General features: G+C 45.4%; 1 protein-coding gene across 1 annotated transcript in view; it reads left to right on the forward strand.

The window, feature by feature from the left end:
• ITPR3 (inositol 1,4,5-trisphosphate receptor type 3) overlaps positions 1–18306 on the forward strand; it is a 568454-nt gene that overhangs the window by 285688 nt on the left and 264460 nt on the right. The window contains exons 10-11 of the mRNA XM_078644240.1: positions 7797–7853; positions 10019–10161. Coding sequence (XP_078500366.1) covers positions 7797–7853; positions 10019–10161 — 200 coding nt within the window. The remainder of the gene's footprint in view (positions 1–7796; positions 7854–10018; positions 10162–18306) is intronic.

Here is an 18306-nt window from a genome sequence, read left to right on the forward strand (position 1 = left end):
AGAGGTTACCTACTTGGTGGACCTTGGAACTCCCAGGAGCCCTCTCAGAGTGCTCCATGTTAACAGGCTCAAGACATATGTTGACAGGAAGGACATGAGCTTGCTCATGGCCACAGATGAGGGACAGGAGGAAGAGAGTGACCCTCTCCCAGACCTGCTCACTCAGAATCCTGATGATGGATCAGTTGATGGTGTTGTCTTTTGTGGCAGCCTCAATGAACATCAGCAACAGGATTGCAGGCAAGTCTTGCAATCCTTCAGACATATGTTCTCTCTGACACCCAGCCAAACTGATTGGTGTACCCATGATGTTGACACTGGAGACAGTCTGCCTGTCAAGAGTAAAATCTACAGACAGCCTGATCATGTTAGAGACTGCATCAAAACTGAAGTGCAGAAAATGTTGGAGCTGGGAGTCATTGAGCCCTCAGATAGCCCTTGGGCTAGCCCAGTAGTTCTAGTGCCAAAGCCTCACACCCAGGGTGGAAAGAGAGAGATGAGGTTTTGCGTAGACTACAGAGGCCTCAATGCAGTCACTAAGACTGATGCCCACCCAATACCAAGAGCAGATGAACTTATAGATAAATTGGCTTCTGCCAACTTCTTAAGTACATTTGATTTGACAGCTGGGTATTGGCAAATCAGGTTAGCTGAGGAGGCCAAACCCAAGACAGCATTTTCTACCCCTGGAGGGCATTATCAATTTGTGGTAATGCCCTTTGGACTGAAAAATGCACCTGCCACCTTCCAAAGGTTGGTGAATCAAGTCCTCACTGGGCTGGATGACTTCTGTGCAGCTTATCTTGATGATATTGCTGTCTTTAGCTCCACCTGGGAGGATCACCTGGTCCACCTGAGGAAAGTGTTAGAGGCCCTGCAAAAGGCAGGCCTCACTATCAAGGCCACAAAGTGCCAGATAGGGCAGACACAGGTTGTATACCTGGGCCACCTTGTAGGTGGAGGCCAGGTTCAGCCACTGGAGAGTAAGATACAGGCCATCAAGGACTGGACTCCTCCAATCACCCAGACTCAGGTTCGAGCTTTCTTGGGCCTGACTGGGTACTATAGGAAGTTTGTCAGAAATTATGGGTCCATAGTGACCCCTCTTAATGACCTGACAAGCAAAAAGATGCCAAAGAAAGTTCAGTGGACAGCAAGCTGTCAGAAAGCATTCGATGACCTAAAGCAGGCCATGTGCACAGCACCTATCCTAAAGAGTCCAGATTACTCCAAGCCATTCATTGTCCAAACAGATGCTTCTGAGTTGGGTGTGGGGGCTGTTCTGTCTCAACTGAATTTTGATGGTAATGATCAGCCTATTGCTTTCATTAGTAGGAGGTTGACACCCAGAGAGAAAAATTGGTCAGCTATTGAGAGGGAGGCCTTTGCTGTGGTCTGGGCCCTGAAGAAGCTGAGGGCCTACTTGTTTGGCACTCACTTCACCATTCAGACAGACCATAAGCCCCTCTTGTGGCTAAATCAGATGAAGGGTGAAAACCCCAAACTGCTTAGGTGGTCCATTTCCCTACAGGGGATGGATTTTACAGTGGAGCATAGACCTGGTACTGATCACAGCAATGCTGATGGGCTCTCCAGGTATTTCCACTTAGAGCAAGAAGACTCACCTGGTCAAGGTTAGTTTATTGTCCCAAAGTTTGGGGGGGGTCATGTAGGAGAGTAGGGTCTGCAATCCTATGATCACCCAGATTTTTGCTTTTTGCTGCACTGGTTTACGACTTTCCCTGGCTGTGGGCCTGCTAATCAGACCCACAGCCTAGCTGTTCTCTCTATCCAAATTGTACTCAGGTACTGAATTGGCACTGGGCCCTCTCCAAGTCCCTGTACCCAGGGCTGAGGTGTACCCAGAAGTCTCCCAGGGGCTGAAGCATGTATTATGCCACCCCTGGGCTGACTAACTAAACTGACACAACTGGCTGCACGACAGCTGGGGCAAGGTGGTGTACTCACCCTTTGCTTTAGATATAGTATACCTATATCTAACCCTAAAAATGGACACACAGATCTCCTATCAGTCACTCCTATGGCAGGCCTTAACAATCCTGAAGGCAGAGTGCTTGGAATCGTGTGAGATGGTGCTCTGGCATGAGCTGAGCCTGTCTGCGGCTTTCGGGATCCATCCCTTAGCCGTTTCCATGATATCGCATACCATATACTCTTAAGTGCATTATAATCCTCGCGGTTATATGCCAACTCTGGTATCGCTTTATCAAAACATGTCGAGTAAGGTGTCATACGAATTGGAATACTAACCCCTCGCCAATTCTGGCGACGGGGTTAGCATTCCACCCTTCTAGAGGGACACGACATGTATGTAACCCCTAACCCCGGTTAAAGTCAAACAGAGCCTCAGCTCCACAAAATGGATGCTGCCACCGAGACACAAGTCTGCCCTCCTGCTGCTGGGAGTCCTCCCAGAGCAGGAGATAAGGACAAAGGGTTTCCTGCCAGGGGCGGTGCCAGCACCGTCCCAGACAGGGTTTTGTGTATTGTAGGTAGGCAGGGCTTTAGAGGAAGGTGACTGCACGTGGCACCCCGGTGCTCACTGTGCATAGGCTGGCTGGAACCAGTTCCAGGGTCACTCCAGACCCTGTGCTGGGGAAAAGCCCGCCAAGGAAGTGGGTGTAACCACCCCCCTCCTAGTCCCACCCCTAGGGCAGGACTTAGTCGCGTGCCAGCCCCTTTTTACAGGATAAAGGTAGGAACTGGCCCCCTTCCAAATTAGATCATCTTTGAATCCTGAAACTACTTTCCACGAAAGGAACTCAAGACTTCTTCCTAAGATTTCTCCCTTGTGACTAAGGAGTAGTCACCCTGCATCCGCAGGCACCACCTTAAGAACACTGCGGTCTGCTGCAAGTCTCTCCTCCGGATCAAGACTGCCCAGCTCGACGAGAACCGGCTTCCCTGGCACCTCTGACCTCTACCTGCATCATCAGTCACGCTGAGATTCGTGGGTGTGACGAGACCTCGAGGGACCGGCCATCTTCAAGACTGCACGACTTCTTTCCAGCAAGCCCGCCGAGTAATTTCCTGGTGAGTGCTTTGGGGTCCGAGAAGCCCCGACCCTGAGCAGCTCCAGCACCGAAGTGCAGCCTCCCAGCATCTCCACGATCTGCGTGGGGCCCTTCTGCTTTTTGCTGCTCACCGCGTTGTTTGGCTACTAGCCCGCTGGCTTGTGGCCTTCTGAACGACGCCCGACGACATTTCCGCTGCTGGTCTGGTTGCTCCAGGCTGGCCCTTGCTCCCTTCCAAAAGAGGAGCCCCCCGGACCCTCCTGGTCCACTCAAGACGCCATTTTGAGTCCACCGCGTGGGCTTGAATTAGCCAAGGCTTGTTGCCCAATCCTGGGTAACTTTGACGCCGACAGCTTCATCCATCGTGGGACAGCTCGCTTTTCCATCCTGGTCGCCGACAACGCCTCCTGGTCCGTGAGATCTGCAGAGCCAGCGTCGCCCACTCACCTAGTCGAGGTGACTTCGCCCGGTGCCATCCTGGTGCCCACTTAATCACTGGCTAGTGATTCAAGAACTTGGTCCCCTCTGCTTTCAGGTTTCTTCTTCCTTGATCCAGGCTTGGATCCAACGAACTTTCCTTCACTGGTCGCCTGCCAGCAACTTCCTTCTTCCAGGCTCCTGGTCCGGCAACGAGATCCCTGACGTCTTTTCAGACCTATGCAGCTGCAGCCCCTGGGCTAGGTAACTTCGGCACTTCGGTGTCCCAGCATAGCCTCACTATCCTAGGGTCAGGATCCACTGTCGTTTTCTTCCTACCAGGTCGGGTTCGCCCGTGAACACTAACTTTGCCTTTACTAGCTTCCATAGACTTTGTCCCGCATCCCGCGTGAGAGTGCACACTCTGCACCCGAGTCCCCTAGGTCTCCTAGAAGTAATCTAACGATTCTATAGTCAAGTCCTAGCGATTCCAAAGCCTATTAGTACTGTACTTACCTGCTAGTAATTTCGCATTCCACTTTTAGAATATATGGTTTTTCGTGCCCCTCGGGCATTTGTGTATAACGTGCTAACTTAAGTATTTTCGTAAGAGTTTTGTTGTGTGCCTAGCACCCTGTCCTCATAAAGAGTACAGGGTTGTTGTGATTCTAATAAATACATTGTTTATTTTCATAACACTTGTGTGGTGTCCTTTCACTGGGTGTTCAAGGGGTAATGTGATGGTAAAACAGCTGGCTTAACACGCCCTCTAGAGTCTTAGCCTTAGACTGCTCGTATCCATGCTACTAGGATAGCTGGTCTATAAGGTTGACTTACAACCAATCATCAATAAGGGTTGTTTGGACTGATATATAGTGATCACTAGAATAGTGAACACTGCACATCAGGCCAACTTCTCACAGTCTCTTTTTAATGATAGCTATTTTCATTTCCGTGAGCACTGTCTCTATCGGAGCAAAACACTCCTCTGTGTAAGTTTAGATATGGCGGTAAATGCAAGTGGTGTAGTTTGGACTTCACTGTATAGTACCTAGGTGAAACGTGTCGAACTTGGGTCTATTATTATTGCTACATTTTATTTGTTGTCCTATGTTTGTCAAATTGCTTTGTGAGGTTCCTGGGAATAGTTGGCACCTTTATTTGGTTCTGGTTTTTTTTCTCCATGATTCTGAGAAGAATGAAAATAGGGCTCACCGGAGGAGTTATCTCTCCGTGTCCTAATTTCATTTCTATCTCACAAGTTATATCCCCCTTTCTCTTATAATATTGTAATTTATTTCCTGAATCTACCCGGAGTCTGCGCACCACACCTGTGAAACCACTATGTTTCCTCTTCCTTTTCTTTAGGGTTCGCTTCATTCTTGGATTTAGATTTTAATTGGGGTTTCTGCCATTTTGTTCCGAGGGTGTCTCTTCCAATTGAGACATAAACTTGTGAAATAATATTTGCTAATTCCACTTCCTTCTGATCTAGTGGAGTCATGGCATTTCTTTGGGGTACAGCCAACAGAGCCGCGTCCCTTTCAACATTACATACAATTATTTCATCTATAAAATCTATGCTGTCTAACAGGTTTATACTACTTGGTACAGCCTACTGCATCATGCTTTTCTGCATCTGCTACATAACCTCAGGTAACACAGCTAAACAGGGAATGGCATGAGGAAGGGTTTCAAATATGCTTCCCCATTATTGGTATTGCAGTTTATGAAGCCTCATCTTTATTGAGAGACACATGTTCATTATTCAATATATATCCTGCGGAGATGATTGTGGATAAACCACCAACAATGGACTTTTTCACTTTATTTAGCTGGGCAAAACCCTACTATTTAATTTATTTACACTGGATTAATGGCAATGGGTTGTGCAAGTGTAGGTGTTTGGATAGTATCTGTGACCTCAGTGCCCCCTTCTACATATACAATTTGTCCACATATCGCTACTACTTCTGTCAACATTTTCCTGGTTTCTCCTATGGGTAGCCAACCCCTTTGTGGGAGAGATGTGTGTGTATTTAATGAAGGCAATATTAAAGGTCCCAAACTTACTGTTTGTGTCACATGTGGTGAGATCCCTTGAAACAGGTGCATATGCTCTATGTATCCTAATAGCACACCAGTTACTGTGACTGGATTGTAACATACTCGAAGCTCTATTAATGCATATCAAGCGATTAACCCGGATACATCTCGTTTTTCTTTTTCAATCCATGAATAGAATACTTCAGAGATGTACACACAGTCTGAACCAACCAATAACCTGATTTCACCCCTGGTTAATGGGATCTCCCTTGCTATCAACTGGATTGTAGGGGTGGGGTGTACGTTCTCTGTTACATGCACTGTTTCTATTTCTACTTTCATTGCTTTTCCCGCCATTGTTTAAAAAGACCCAGAATTTGTACCGGCCTCCAGATGCCAGATCCCAGACCAAACCCTCCTGTTCTACCAATACCGTCACTCCCCCCACATTAACTATCAGCTATTAGGACTCTTTTTGTCAATTCTATTTTGTTTTTTTTAATGCTTTTTATTTTCTTTTAAATTGTTCCTATTTCTCAGAATACACAGTGCTTCATAAAAACTCTTGCTGAATTAATAAATGATTAAATAAATTAAAATTGAGATAGGACCACATTAAAGTTGAGCATACAGGCAGCTAAACGTGTGGGGTATAGCTTTTATAACTGTTGGGTTCTCAACAAACCCCAATTAGACAAGGGGACTACATTCCCTCCCGATACATGTGTGTGCCTGACTGATTTTTGGGTTTCTGTGGCCTTTAGGGGCCAGGTCCCATGCTGGGCACCCTGGCATGTTACCCCCAAAATTTTGGGCCCAACTATCAGATCTCCTAAGCCCCAAAAGGTAAATGTCATTTTCAGAGAAAAGGAGAACTGGTAGGCTTCTTCCACCCCTCCCCCACTGAATTATGCGGTGGTGTAAAAAGAGTGCTAGGAATCAGACAAACTTGTCACCGAATCTCTCCTCCTCAGGTGGCATATCCAGAGCCCGCCGCATACTGCGAAATCAGTACACACAGCAATTGGGATTAAACAAAATATGATTATGTAATGTACTCTGTTCACAAATCATGTGTATTAGAATGATTGTAAATATTATAAACTGCAATAACTATACAAATTAGTTTGATGGTTAAAAAAGCGCAAACCTTATTTCATCACAGTTCTCCTATCCAATCATTTAAATTGGGCCGCCGAGATGCCCAAGGGCCTTCGTTCACGCTTTATAAGTGTTGAAATAAATAAATAAATAAATAAATAAAATAAATAAATAAATAAATAAATAAATAAATAAATAAATAAAACCTACCTAAATTATATCCAGCCTTCAAACAGCATGGTTGTAAAAGTTCTTCATTCTATTACAAAACATATAATCCCCCTCTGCATAGTTTACTGAGCTATGTGACCTGAAGTCAGAGCTCCATAGTTCAGCATCCCCTCCAGCAAACACCGCATGTCCAACCTGCCTCTACACCAGCACCTTATATACATTATTAAGCTTTGTGTTGAATGGAGTGAGGATGGACGGCTCTTGCTGGACTCTTGTTTTGTTACACGGAAGTTTACAGTTACATTTCTTCCCTCTTCCTACATGCTGGAACAAGGTTCTGCTTGTGGCTACATTTTAGCTACCATATTCATGAACAGTACGTGTGTGTACCAGAGAATTTAGATTCGCTTTCTCTGCTGCCTTAGCATGAGTTTATGAAAATCATGCCCATGTGTATTGGCTGCACCATTCAAACATACTTTCTAAGCCCTAAACTTACACCACACACTCCAGTGTTTTTAAATGCACGATTAGTGTTCATGATTACATACAACCAGGCCTATATTTTATGTAACATATCAAATACATTTCAAAGCCTTGCTACATCCTTTCTGGATGCTAGTCACCTGCTTGTTTGTCCCATGTCCCCTTTCCAGTCTTTGTTGCTGTGGGTCCACCTTTTGTGGGTGCTTATCCTCTCAATAAGTGGGTGCTTATCTGCCATTTGTTGGTGCCTGTTCACCATTTGTGAATACTTAGCCTTATTAAACTTGCATGATGGCACAAGTTCTCTGGTGAAGAATGCCAATCCTGGCCATATTAGCTCCCATCGTGTGTATGTATTGGCTAGAGATTAGCGTAGACGCAGCAAACGGCTTGAACTATGCCCTCATGCTTAAATACTCAACTGTCTAGTTTATATCACAGAGGATGTACTTTTAGCCAATATTGTTTTAGCATCCCTTTATCTGAAGTCTCTCACAGATGGAATGTGATCTAATCTCTACTTTGCTTTCTTTATAGGAGAACCCAACTTACAAAGGTGATGCTCCAGAGTCAAAGTCTGGATCAGCTTCTGCGGTGAGTGATGTAACATCTTTACTGAGCCTTGTATATTGCTCCATGCATTGGGTAGACACAGGCTATTCTGTGCTGTGCTCTAGGGCTGTGCCCTTTATACCCTTGCATATTACCATGAACTTGTGGCTCTGATTTTTTTTGTTCTCGCAGTCACTCTCCTCAGTTCGTCTCTTCATTCTTATTTCACCATTCAAATGATCATGTATGTCTTTTCTTTACTTTTCTGTCCTTTGAGTGTGACTAAAAAGACCTTTAGGTCCTTCAGACAGTCTTAGAGTATGGTAGTAGAAGTGGATTTACAAGATGAGTACAATACCATGAAAGGAAGTCCTCCTGAATGCAACATTTCCATGACAGGATTCCTTGAGTGCAATGCTGCTTCCTGTATGTCTGCACTGCCTGTACAAATTACAAAGTACAGACTTTCCAAAACTAAGCTATGCTTATGTTTGTGTTTTATAAAGCGCATGGCTGCCTGAGGGCTTCCCTGCGCTGGTGAGTGCTGTGCTGAAAGCTGAGCCCCCAGGTGCCTTAATGGGGAAACAACCAGGCCTTGAGTTTCGTCCTAAAGGAAAGTTCATTTTGCAGTGATCTGAGGCCGTGTGGGAGGTCATTCAACAGCTTCGGTACCAAGTGAGCAAATTATCTTTCTCCCTATCTCGACCTTTTGACTCTGGTTGTACTGAGGAGATGGAGTTGAGAGGGTCTCAAGAGTCTGGTTAGAGCATACATAGATACCAGCTTTCTGAGTTTTTCTGGACCCTTGTTATTTATGGCCCAGTGAGCAATTCAGAGGGATTTAAACTTAATTCATGCCTCAATTGGAAGCCAATGAAGCTGTTTGAGGGATTTTTTTTTACTGAAATGTTGCTAGGAACCTTTAGAAGGAGCCTTACTGCCACATTTTACACAGTCTGAAGTCTCTTTATAACACATTTGTGCGCAGTCACATAAAGAGAGTTGCCGTAATCCAGACGCCAGACTATGAGGGATTGAATGACAGTTTTTTTAAACTGGTCTGGGATCAGTGCTAGTATCTTCCAAATCATTCTAAGTAGCAAAAATCAGTTGCCAGACAACTTATTTGCTTGGAAATCCATTGCCAGGGAACTATCCAGCCAGACTACTAGATTCTTTATCGCTGATTTGGGATGAGGAGGGTTGCCCATGTCATTTGGCCAGCTATTCAACGGTCTAGGTATGGCCTTGTTTCCTATTATCATTAATTCCGTCTTATTTCTGTTCCACTTTGGATAAGATATGTGGAGGTGCAGGATCTAATTGAGATCCTGATTTGGTTGCCAGCTTTGTTGTTTGTCTCATTCCTCCATCGTTCTCCATCCTTTGCTTTGTGATTTGCCTGTGACTTCATGGGTCAATATTCTGCCAGCATTTACATTCTATTTATATCAGTTCTTTTTTGTCTCTGGAGTTCCTCTACCTTTCTAAATTGCTGCCTGAATGCTTCTATTTCTATTTGTTTTAAATTAATATATTTTCATTCTGTGTGAGCCACTTTTCCCTTCTCCTTTTCTCTCTAATTCAGTTCAGACTCTGATTCACTTTCCATTTTGCTCACTGTCTGTATGGCATTTTCATGTGTTCTCTGTCATGTTCTCGCCTTAAGTCCTGCGTCTCTCACTTAGTGCCTGTTTGTCACCCTTTTTTTTGCCTAAAGATATATTTCCGTTCATATAGAAGATTCACTACACTGTGATATCATACTTATCCCAAATAGCCTTGCTTACCAAACACAAATCCACATAATATTGTGGAAAAAAATGGTTTTGCTTAGTTTGAATTCTTCTGGAAGACATTTTCATGATCAGCAAAGGTATCGATAAAGTTGTAGCCTGAACCTTAGCAATGTTATTTCCCAATTAACACTCCATTTGACATTGTCGCTCACAAGGTTCCGCAGAAATATCTTAAACATGTTGCATGCGGTAGGCACATGCTCTACATTTAAACCAATGAGCAGTTTCATAGACAGTCCCAACACCATGAAGTGAGTTCCCCAGAGATGGCAGCTGGTATTATTGACATTCCATTTTCTTTATGCATTAGCACCCGCATGACCATGAGTGGGCGTGTCTGTCTCAACTAGCCATAGCGAGTGCTCAATTTATCTGTCCCTGATGGGCCTTTGGTCTTCTTCTTTGCAGGCCGCCGTAGCACGTGCCAACCGCAGGAATGCAGGAGAGATGATAAAATACCGGCTTGTGGCGGTTCCTCATGGCAACGATATTGCATCCCTTTTTGAACTTGACCCAACTACGCTACAAAAGACTGACTCCTTGGTTCCCAGGTAAATCCACATGTAGATTCCATGACTCAGTGGATGCTTGGGTGGGCCACTCTTGACAATAGGAAAACTGGGGGAGGCGTGGTGTTTGAAAACTTTAACCTCTGCCACAGGGTTGCCAGGTCATTCTTTTTTGCTTCTCAGGACTTTAAGTGAGGCACTATGCCTTCTTCACCCACACTACAGACCCCTTTAAAATCTCCCAAAAAGTTTCATGTCACCCTTATGCTTATTATAGACTAATGGTTCATTTATAGTGGATGGTAAGGAGCGAGGCTTTGACGAGTCTTTCTTCCACAAAGGGGCCTTTAGGGTGGGCAGGCTGTTGGCTTGGCAAGCAGGGTACTCTGTCGCATTGGAAACGGAATACCCTGTCTGTCACTTTGTAAATTACCCCTAGTTTTTTACAGGCTTGACCCCAAGTGCCAAGATTTCAGATCTAGAGAATCTTAAAGTTTGACTTTAGGCTTGTCATCATGCTATCTTGGGATCACAGCCGCAATACAAGAACACCCAATTTCCGGAGGAAGCCTACATTGTTGGTGAAATAGCATGTATTGATTAAAGAAAAGTTGTCCTGATTTCACAGAGCTGTTGCATTCCACAGTTTATCTGTGACCTTTCATGGTGATGACACGCTGAAAGTGCTGTCATAGGTTTGCGAATTGTGGAAGAATGTTCTTATGATCTGTGAAGAAATTGTGTTCTTCCTAAATTTGTCCTTCTAATCCGCACCTAAGGAGCTTGAATAGGGGAAAACAAATGAAATATGCAGGGCTGGCTTTAGGGCGGTGTGATCAGTGCCACTGCACCGTGCGCTGACTTGGGCTGGGGGCATAATTTTTGCAAGTATATTATCACTTTAAAAGCACCTGCAACTGCGTTCCTGGCCTCCAGCAATTTCCAGGCATCAATTAAAATGTCAAGATAACTTCAGTGATTAATCGTCTTCCTGGAAAGAGATCGGAGGTTGTTCTAGTGGAAGTTTTGACTCATCCATTCCTAAGGTAGTACAGAGGGTTAAAATGCCTGCTGCAAATATGCAGTTAAAGTGCATATAATGTAAATAGGTCAGTGGGTTACTGCTTCTGTAAGACAGCTCATTTTTTTACTTGTCGTTCATAAGTCAAAATTCTAATATAGAACATTGAGCTAATAACTGTCATCCTACAGCTGCATGCAAACTGCAAGGTATATGTTAGAGCTTTATGTTTTTTTGCCAAGTCTTTCATTTTCCTAATCTTGTCAAAAGGATTCATTTGTCTAGAAAACAATTATTAAAGAGAACCAAGGTACAATGATGTTATGTTTTAAATTCTGAATTTGTGCTTTTCCACAATAAGGACTCCTAAACTATATTGCCTACCAGTATCGATGACATGTCACTCATACACTACACCTTGTAGTCCTGTCTGATGCTATACATTGATTTACACACATATGATTGTCTCTGTGCAATGTGTGTGTGGTGTAAAGTGCTCTGACACCTTACACTGGTATGAGTGGTGCTACTATAAAACTAAATGAATCTGAGAAACAATGGTTATGGAGGTTTGAGGGGCACTGTTAAAGGGTGCTTGTGAGGGAATCCGTGGCAGAGGTGGTTATTGGATTGGGAGGGGGAGAAGCAGAGGTGTAGCTAGAGCGTGTGGTGCCCGGGGCTATCCCTCAGATTGCCGCCCCTTGGGGGAGGGGGGGTGCTCGGGGAAAAAGGACGGTGAGCACTTGAAAGATGTCCGAGAGACACGTAGCATAAGGCTGGCTTGAAAAGCACATATATGTATAACACACCTGATAACAACAAAGGAAAGTCAAGGACGCAATGCATGGAGTGAGTCTCCCTGACGCTCTGCAGGTCATTTGCCCAGAATCACAGGATGTTGAGCGTCGTTGCCGAGACTCGAACCTAGTTCACCAGCTTTGAAGTTAGCCGCTAGCCGTAAGGCTACATCCTCTCAGTCATTAGGAGGCTTCTGCCCTTCAGCAGATTGTTCATAACAAAAGACTGCAAAGGTAGCTTTTGATTATAACTATTTGTGCTGTAAGTAGTCACATTCTTTCCGCAGGTAGGTGATAACAAGATCCATATTGAGGACAAAATAACATTTAAATTGGGATACCTCATCCCTAGACCACTCTGACTTGCCATCCTATTTTTCTAATGCTCTTAAATTTTCAGATGGTTCAAGAGATCTCAGAAGCAAAAGCAATATTTTGCTGGAAGTCCCAGGCTTCAAAACCACTATTACACAGCATAAATCCTTCTCAGAACAGAGCCGCTACTCTTTTACGTAACTCTCTCTCTCTCTGCTGACCACAGAAATAAACCCATTCTCTTGGCATCCATCAACATTTAAAGACGCACACCTCTTCAAACTGTATTCAAGCCTAAAGTCGTAAGTGTCAGTATTTCACCCAAAAGCAGTAAATGTGTCTTTGACTATATGCGTTGATGCACTCGGTTCCTTTCATGATTCTCCATCTCTGTCTTTACCCTATCCTTCCCCCTGACTGTGCAGTTCTCTCTGTCCCTCTCTTTCACTGTGCTGTAGATTTGCTACCTATTACCTCCTTGTCCGCCTTCCCATCCCCTTCCTTACCAATGAGCAGGTTGTCTGCTCCATAGAAACCGGTTACCTAGCAAAGCCAAAATACTTTCCCCAATATTGCGCCGCCTACCCAGGCCGGCATGCATAAAGGGTGCAGTGCATCACACACACCTCCTAAGAACACCAAAGAAAACTGAAGAAAAAAGAAAAACACAAATCAATCGACCAAACAGAAACCAGGGAGGGAGGGGCATGCTCAAGGATGGAACAGGAAGACCAGGACTCGGAGTACTGAAGATTACCGGCAAGTAACCGGGCACTCCCTTCTATCTTACTCTTTCCCCTCGACTTTCTCAACATGTGTGTACCTAGCCAATTCCTTAGCTGCCTAACTACACCTGCTATTTCTTTTTTATCTCTCACCTTCAGCTTCTTCCTCAACCCTGCCCATAATTATTTGCTGTGAGTTTAAGTTGCGTGTCTCACCCTTTCCTGGACTCCACTTGCTCTCCCCCTCCGCGCCAACCCACGTGCCTCTATGATCTGACCCTGATTCTGCTCCCTTTGCCCCCATGTAACTCCCTCAAAGTTCTCCAGCTCTTTGTCCTCTCCACAACACCCTTCACTCCTCCTGGCCCCTGGTTCTTCTCAAATATCTCCATACTATCACGCACATCTTAAAGGTTTTGGGAGCCATGGGCCAAACGTATTTTGGGGCCTCTGTCCGTGGCAGCTTTGAATTTATGATCCAGTTTCAACACTTTCAGGCCCTCTTTGGTCAGGTCACTGACTGTGCACAGGGACACTCATGCAGATTCTAAAAGTGTTTATAGCTAATATTCAGGGATAGTCGTGTGTTTTCAACATTGTAACACAGCAGTAGCTCATTAACATTATTGCAAATAATATCTGTGACATATGACTATGTGAAGCCCTGTTTTTATCTAAAACAAACTTTTTTGTGGATGTTGCATGAAACATAAACACTTGTCTGCAAAATGCCTGTAATAGACTGTCTCTCACACATCACCCACGTTAAAAATAAATGAAAGGACATTGACATTTGAAACAATCTGTTTAAGAATAATTGAAGGTCATAGGAGCAAGACTCTATGCATAAGAGAGCTGGCTCTATGGGGTGGGGGGCGGGCGGGGCTGAAAGGCTGGGGCCCTGGGCCAGAGCCAACTTTTCCCATGCCTTAAAACGTCTCTGCATACGATCTCATAGTTCCCTCGCTCTTTGCCCCCACTTGTTGTCAGCTCATGTTAACTGGTTCTCATTACCAGTTTTCATTAAGATCATATGGTCACTGTTGGTGTTATATTGTAAAGTGCGCTTATACATCGCAGTGCATTCACACGGTAAAATAATGTCATTGTTCGTGATACCTTGTAAAGAGCCCATATACTGCTCTGTGCATATAAATCCAATAAATAAATACTTAGCTGCCTGACTGTGCCTTCAGTGCAACTTGCAAGTATGAAGCACTGCCCGCCGGCGCCACCAGGCCAGAATGGACTCAACAACACGACGAGAGCGTAGCGGTGAGCGCGTAACGCGTCACTGCTACGTTCTGATCGTGAGGCGAGGGCTGGCCAAAAATGTCCATGACAGCCTGGGCCGTCATTGTTTGCACTCGCACGCGCTACACCTGATTAACGGCCCTGGATTGGGTGGCGCCCGCGGCACTGGACGCCCGTTGAGGCCGTGGCCGCCTTAATTTATTTGGGACACTGTGTCATCGTTCCCAAATAAATTATAAAGGCCGCGGCGCCCGCAACAGGCCTCCAGTGCCGTGCGGCCGCCTCAAAAATTGTGCCGCCTGGGGCGGACCGCCCCCCCTACCCCCCATAGCTACGCGGGTGGGGAGAGGGGAGGGGGTGCCAAAAAAAATTGTCGCATAGGGCGCCACCAATGTTAAAGCCGGCCCTGGAAATATGATGCATAAAATCATGTTGTTGTAACAATATGCATTTCAAAATATGGAAGGATTTTTGTTCAGGAAATAACTATCCGCCCCCTTCAAATTCTTTTCCATCACAGTTAGAACGGGATTCGAGTTAACCTGTTACAATTTTAAGATCAAAGTTGATACTATAGGGCTTGGATAAGACAAACAATAATATTTTTGATACTACAAGTAGCTTCTGCAACAAATAATCTCAGTCGAACTTGCTGATGACTATATTTTAATCTAATATGTACAGTCCTGCCAAGCGTCACACAACAGGTGTGACACTCAAGCATTCCAGTGCGGTGATCCGCATCACCGCACTGAAATGCATTGTCACGCATTTTGTCACCAGTGCCAGGCATGCCACCAGCGGCTCCTGTGCCTAGGTTCTCTCGTGCTGCTTGCTGAGCTCGAGTTCGTAAATAGTTAACCGAGACTGCTCTGAGCCTCTGTGGAGTGGCTGAGAGCGCTACAGTGTATCCTAACTCTGCCCAGGGCCTGCTGTGTTCGTTGCCCTGGAAAGAAATGAATATGGCGCCGAGCTTAGTTACTCTCATCACACACACTGCAGGGGAGGGAGGGGCTGCCCTCTCTCGGCAGACCATAGTGCACTGCTGCTGTCAATTACCGGTGTTGCACGGAACACCGGTGGTGTGCCGTCATGTCCGGACTCGGAAGTAAGCAGAAAGCGGTGGGTGAATCTAGCGCAGGCAGGAGACTCGGACTCACTCTCATATCCCCATGGCGTGGCAAGAGGGGGTCATGAAAATTATCAATTGCGCCGGTGGGCGGGCAGCCGGCTGCGCCCCGCAAAACTGGGGGATCATGTGACCACATCCTCCTGGAAGGAAGTGAGCTCGGCAGGGGATTCAGGAAGTGGAGACAGGAAGCGTGCTGCGCACCGGCGCGCAGTCATTGCGTCTGGTCTGTGGGATAGCTGCCAGCCTTCCGCGTCCCGGTGTCCGCATTCATACCAGACAGTGGAGTGCGCTGACTGCGCACAATTTAAATTACTGGCGTCGCCGCGGCACTAGCATCAGCATTTTGTCACCCCCGAGAGGCCTTGGCCGGACTGTGGAGTGTGCCACGTTGGCTATAATAATATAATAATAATTAATAATCACTGACCCGGACTGAAGATTGCCCCGCATTAGACTGCTGCAGCTGCCTATGTGAGAATCAGAGTTAGTTGTACTGATTATTTGCCGCCAGTTTGAGTTGCAGAGCTTGAATTCCACCCCAACAGCAAAGTGTAAGTGGAGTGCGGTATCTTCGCTTTCATTTTAAAAAGGAATAAACTGACATTTGTTTTATGATATATAGCGATCCGATGGCTGATAACCCAGGCCAGATTCTGCCATCTGCAGTTTCACGAACCCTGCACACCGCCACTACACCATCAGCCCCCAGGCGCTTGTGGCCACCAGACATCAGTAGCGGCTCCCTACCTGCCGACCGTGTTATTTTAATTAAATTTCATATTAGCGTGACTCACTCGAAGGGTATCTCGGCGCTGCAAGTACTTAATAATCACAACCCAGTACACCCATTCATGCTGATCCAAGCCCTGTGAAAAGCAGCCCTCACCAATGCGGCCCCAGAGAGCTCGACACAGGCACACATGAGAGCTCCAGCTTCTTGCCTACACCATAGCTCCCAAATGAGAACATGTCTGACCAGACCAGGGCCATCAGGGGGACACAAACGGAGAGAGCAGGTCAGCACGGAGGCAATGAGGGGTCACTGCACCAACCAGGCAGGCCAACCCTCTTAACAGCACAGCCACCTTCAGTCAGTCTACAGCACTACTGCCTGCAGCTTGCGTGATCCTCTTCACAGCAACCTGGTAAAAGATGCTCTGGCTCACCGTGGCACTGCAGGGCACGTCATGGGGGCACAGGTAAGAGAGCACTGAAGTAGTGCAATGAAATGTCTGTGCGAGTGTCAGATTGGGGTGAATTTTGGTTTAATGGGCAAAATGTTCTGTATTGTTTAGATGCTCATATCGGGGATTTCTAGGTCTTGAAGTACGCTGGAAACTGGGTCTATGGGAGTGAATGGGGCTGGCAGAGTGTCTGACACTACAGGAGGCCCTGAGGCTGCCCTTGAATGGATCTGAGTCGATTTCAAAGAGCTGAACTGTCATATCAAATAAAGATTTATTTGTAACACGAGGTTGAGAAAACACACAGGAAGGAGAGTTTTGTTACACAGGCAAACTTATTGTTTCGAACCACGTAGTTTGGATGTTTCTGGATTAAATAAAACATCATAGTTTTATGTCTTGTTTACTCTCATTTACTTCTGATTCTTTGCCTGTATTTGTAGAAACAGGGCGCTTGCTTGAAATCCCTCATTTCCTCACCGTGAAAAGTCCTGTGGACTCAGATCTCTGCAGTGCATGCTCTGACTGAACCATTCAGTTTTCTTCTCAGCCCCAAACCCATGTTTTTCACTTTGATGGAAAACATCAAGATTAGATTTTGGGGACCTTTCTGTCATCCTGTTCTCAAGATGACGAACCTTCATTTGGTGACCTGGGGTGCACTCGCTTGCTGTGCCCTTGTTGTCACACCAGTGTTGAACCAGTTTTGTCCTAATTCCAATATTAGGCCACTGTGTACCTGATCCTGCCACACTGCCACAGAACTGCAGGGGGGCTGGAAAGTTTATAGATGTCTCTCTAGCACACAGCTCATCCAACATGAACCAGGCATGTTCACAAAACATGTATTTTATGAGGATTATCTGTGAGTTACTGCTTTTTGCTATGTTAGTGCTCATCATTTACTGGTGATTTACAGCAGTTTTAAGATCTACCTAGAGTTTCTTGTTGCTCAAATGGGTGTCAGTCAAACAAGTTTTATTCGACATAGTCATAAAAACATTACAGGTAGAAATATATTTATAAAAATAGAGTTAAAATTAACACAAAAATTTAAAATTCATTACAATAAAGGATTTCATTATGTTAAAATACATCAAGTGTTCAGGAAAAAAGTAGTTATTCAATAGCCTATCCCTTTACATTTTTATTTCTAATAATCCAGGCCCATCCTAAAAATCTCGCCACAGCTATATATGTTAAAGGACATGGGTTTGTACAGATGATTCTAGCAGCCACAATTCCACTCCGAGTACCCAGCAGTTTGGCCATGGGCCGCAACCAGACTCTGTGCGGGGCAGAGTATGCAGGGCACACAAAAAGTAGATGACTAACTGTTTCTTTGGGATCTAGGCAAGATGGACAAGAGGCACTTCCACCATTAGACCATCTGGATGTGAATGCTCTGACAGGGATGCTACCGAGTCTCAGTTGGAAATAGAGCTTTCTATCCAGTGGCTTCGTTATGTTGTCCCAGAATGACTCAAAGAGAGTCTCATCCTTGAACTCCATAAACACCCCCGTTAGTGAAAGTGGGGGAATGGTCCTAAACAGTTTTGAGGATATCATCTCCCAGTACAATCCCTTAATTGCCTTGTTCGAGGGGAATATACCATTGGTTGGGTCTTCCCAAGTCTCCGCCAGACCCAGCTCTCTGAGAACCGCTCTAATTCCAGAGAGCCATTTTATCTGGTGAAAGACATCACTTTTAATAATGTCCAGGAGTCCCATGGCGAATATTTTCAGCTCTGGCGTTACC

The sequence above is a fragment of the Lissotriton helveticus genome, chromosome 5_1 (assembly GCF_964261635.1).
Source record: "Lissotriton helveticus chromosome 5_1, aLisHel1.1, whole genome shotgun sequence".
In the NCBI taxonomy this organism is placed as follows: Eukaryota; Metazoa; Chordata; class Amphibia; order Caudata; family Salamandridae; genus Lissotriton; species Lissotriton helveticus.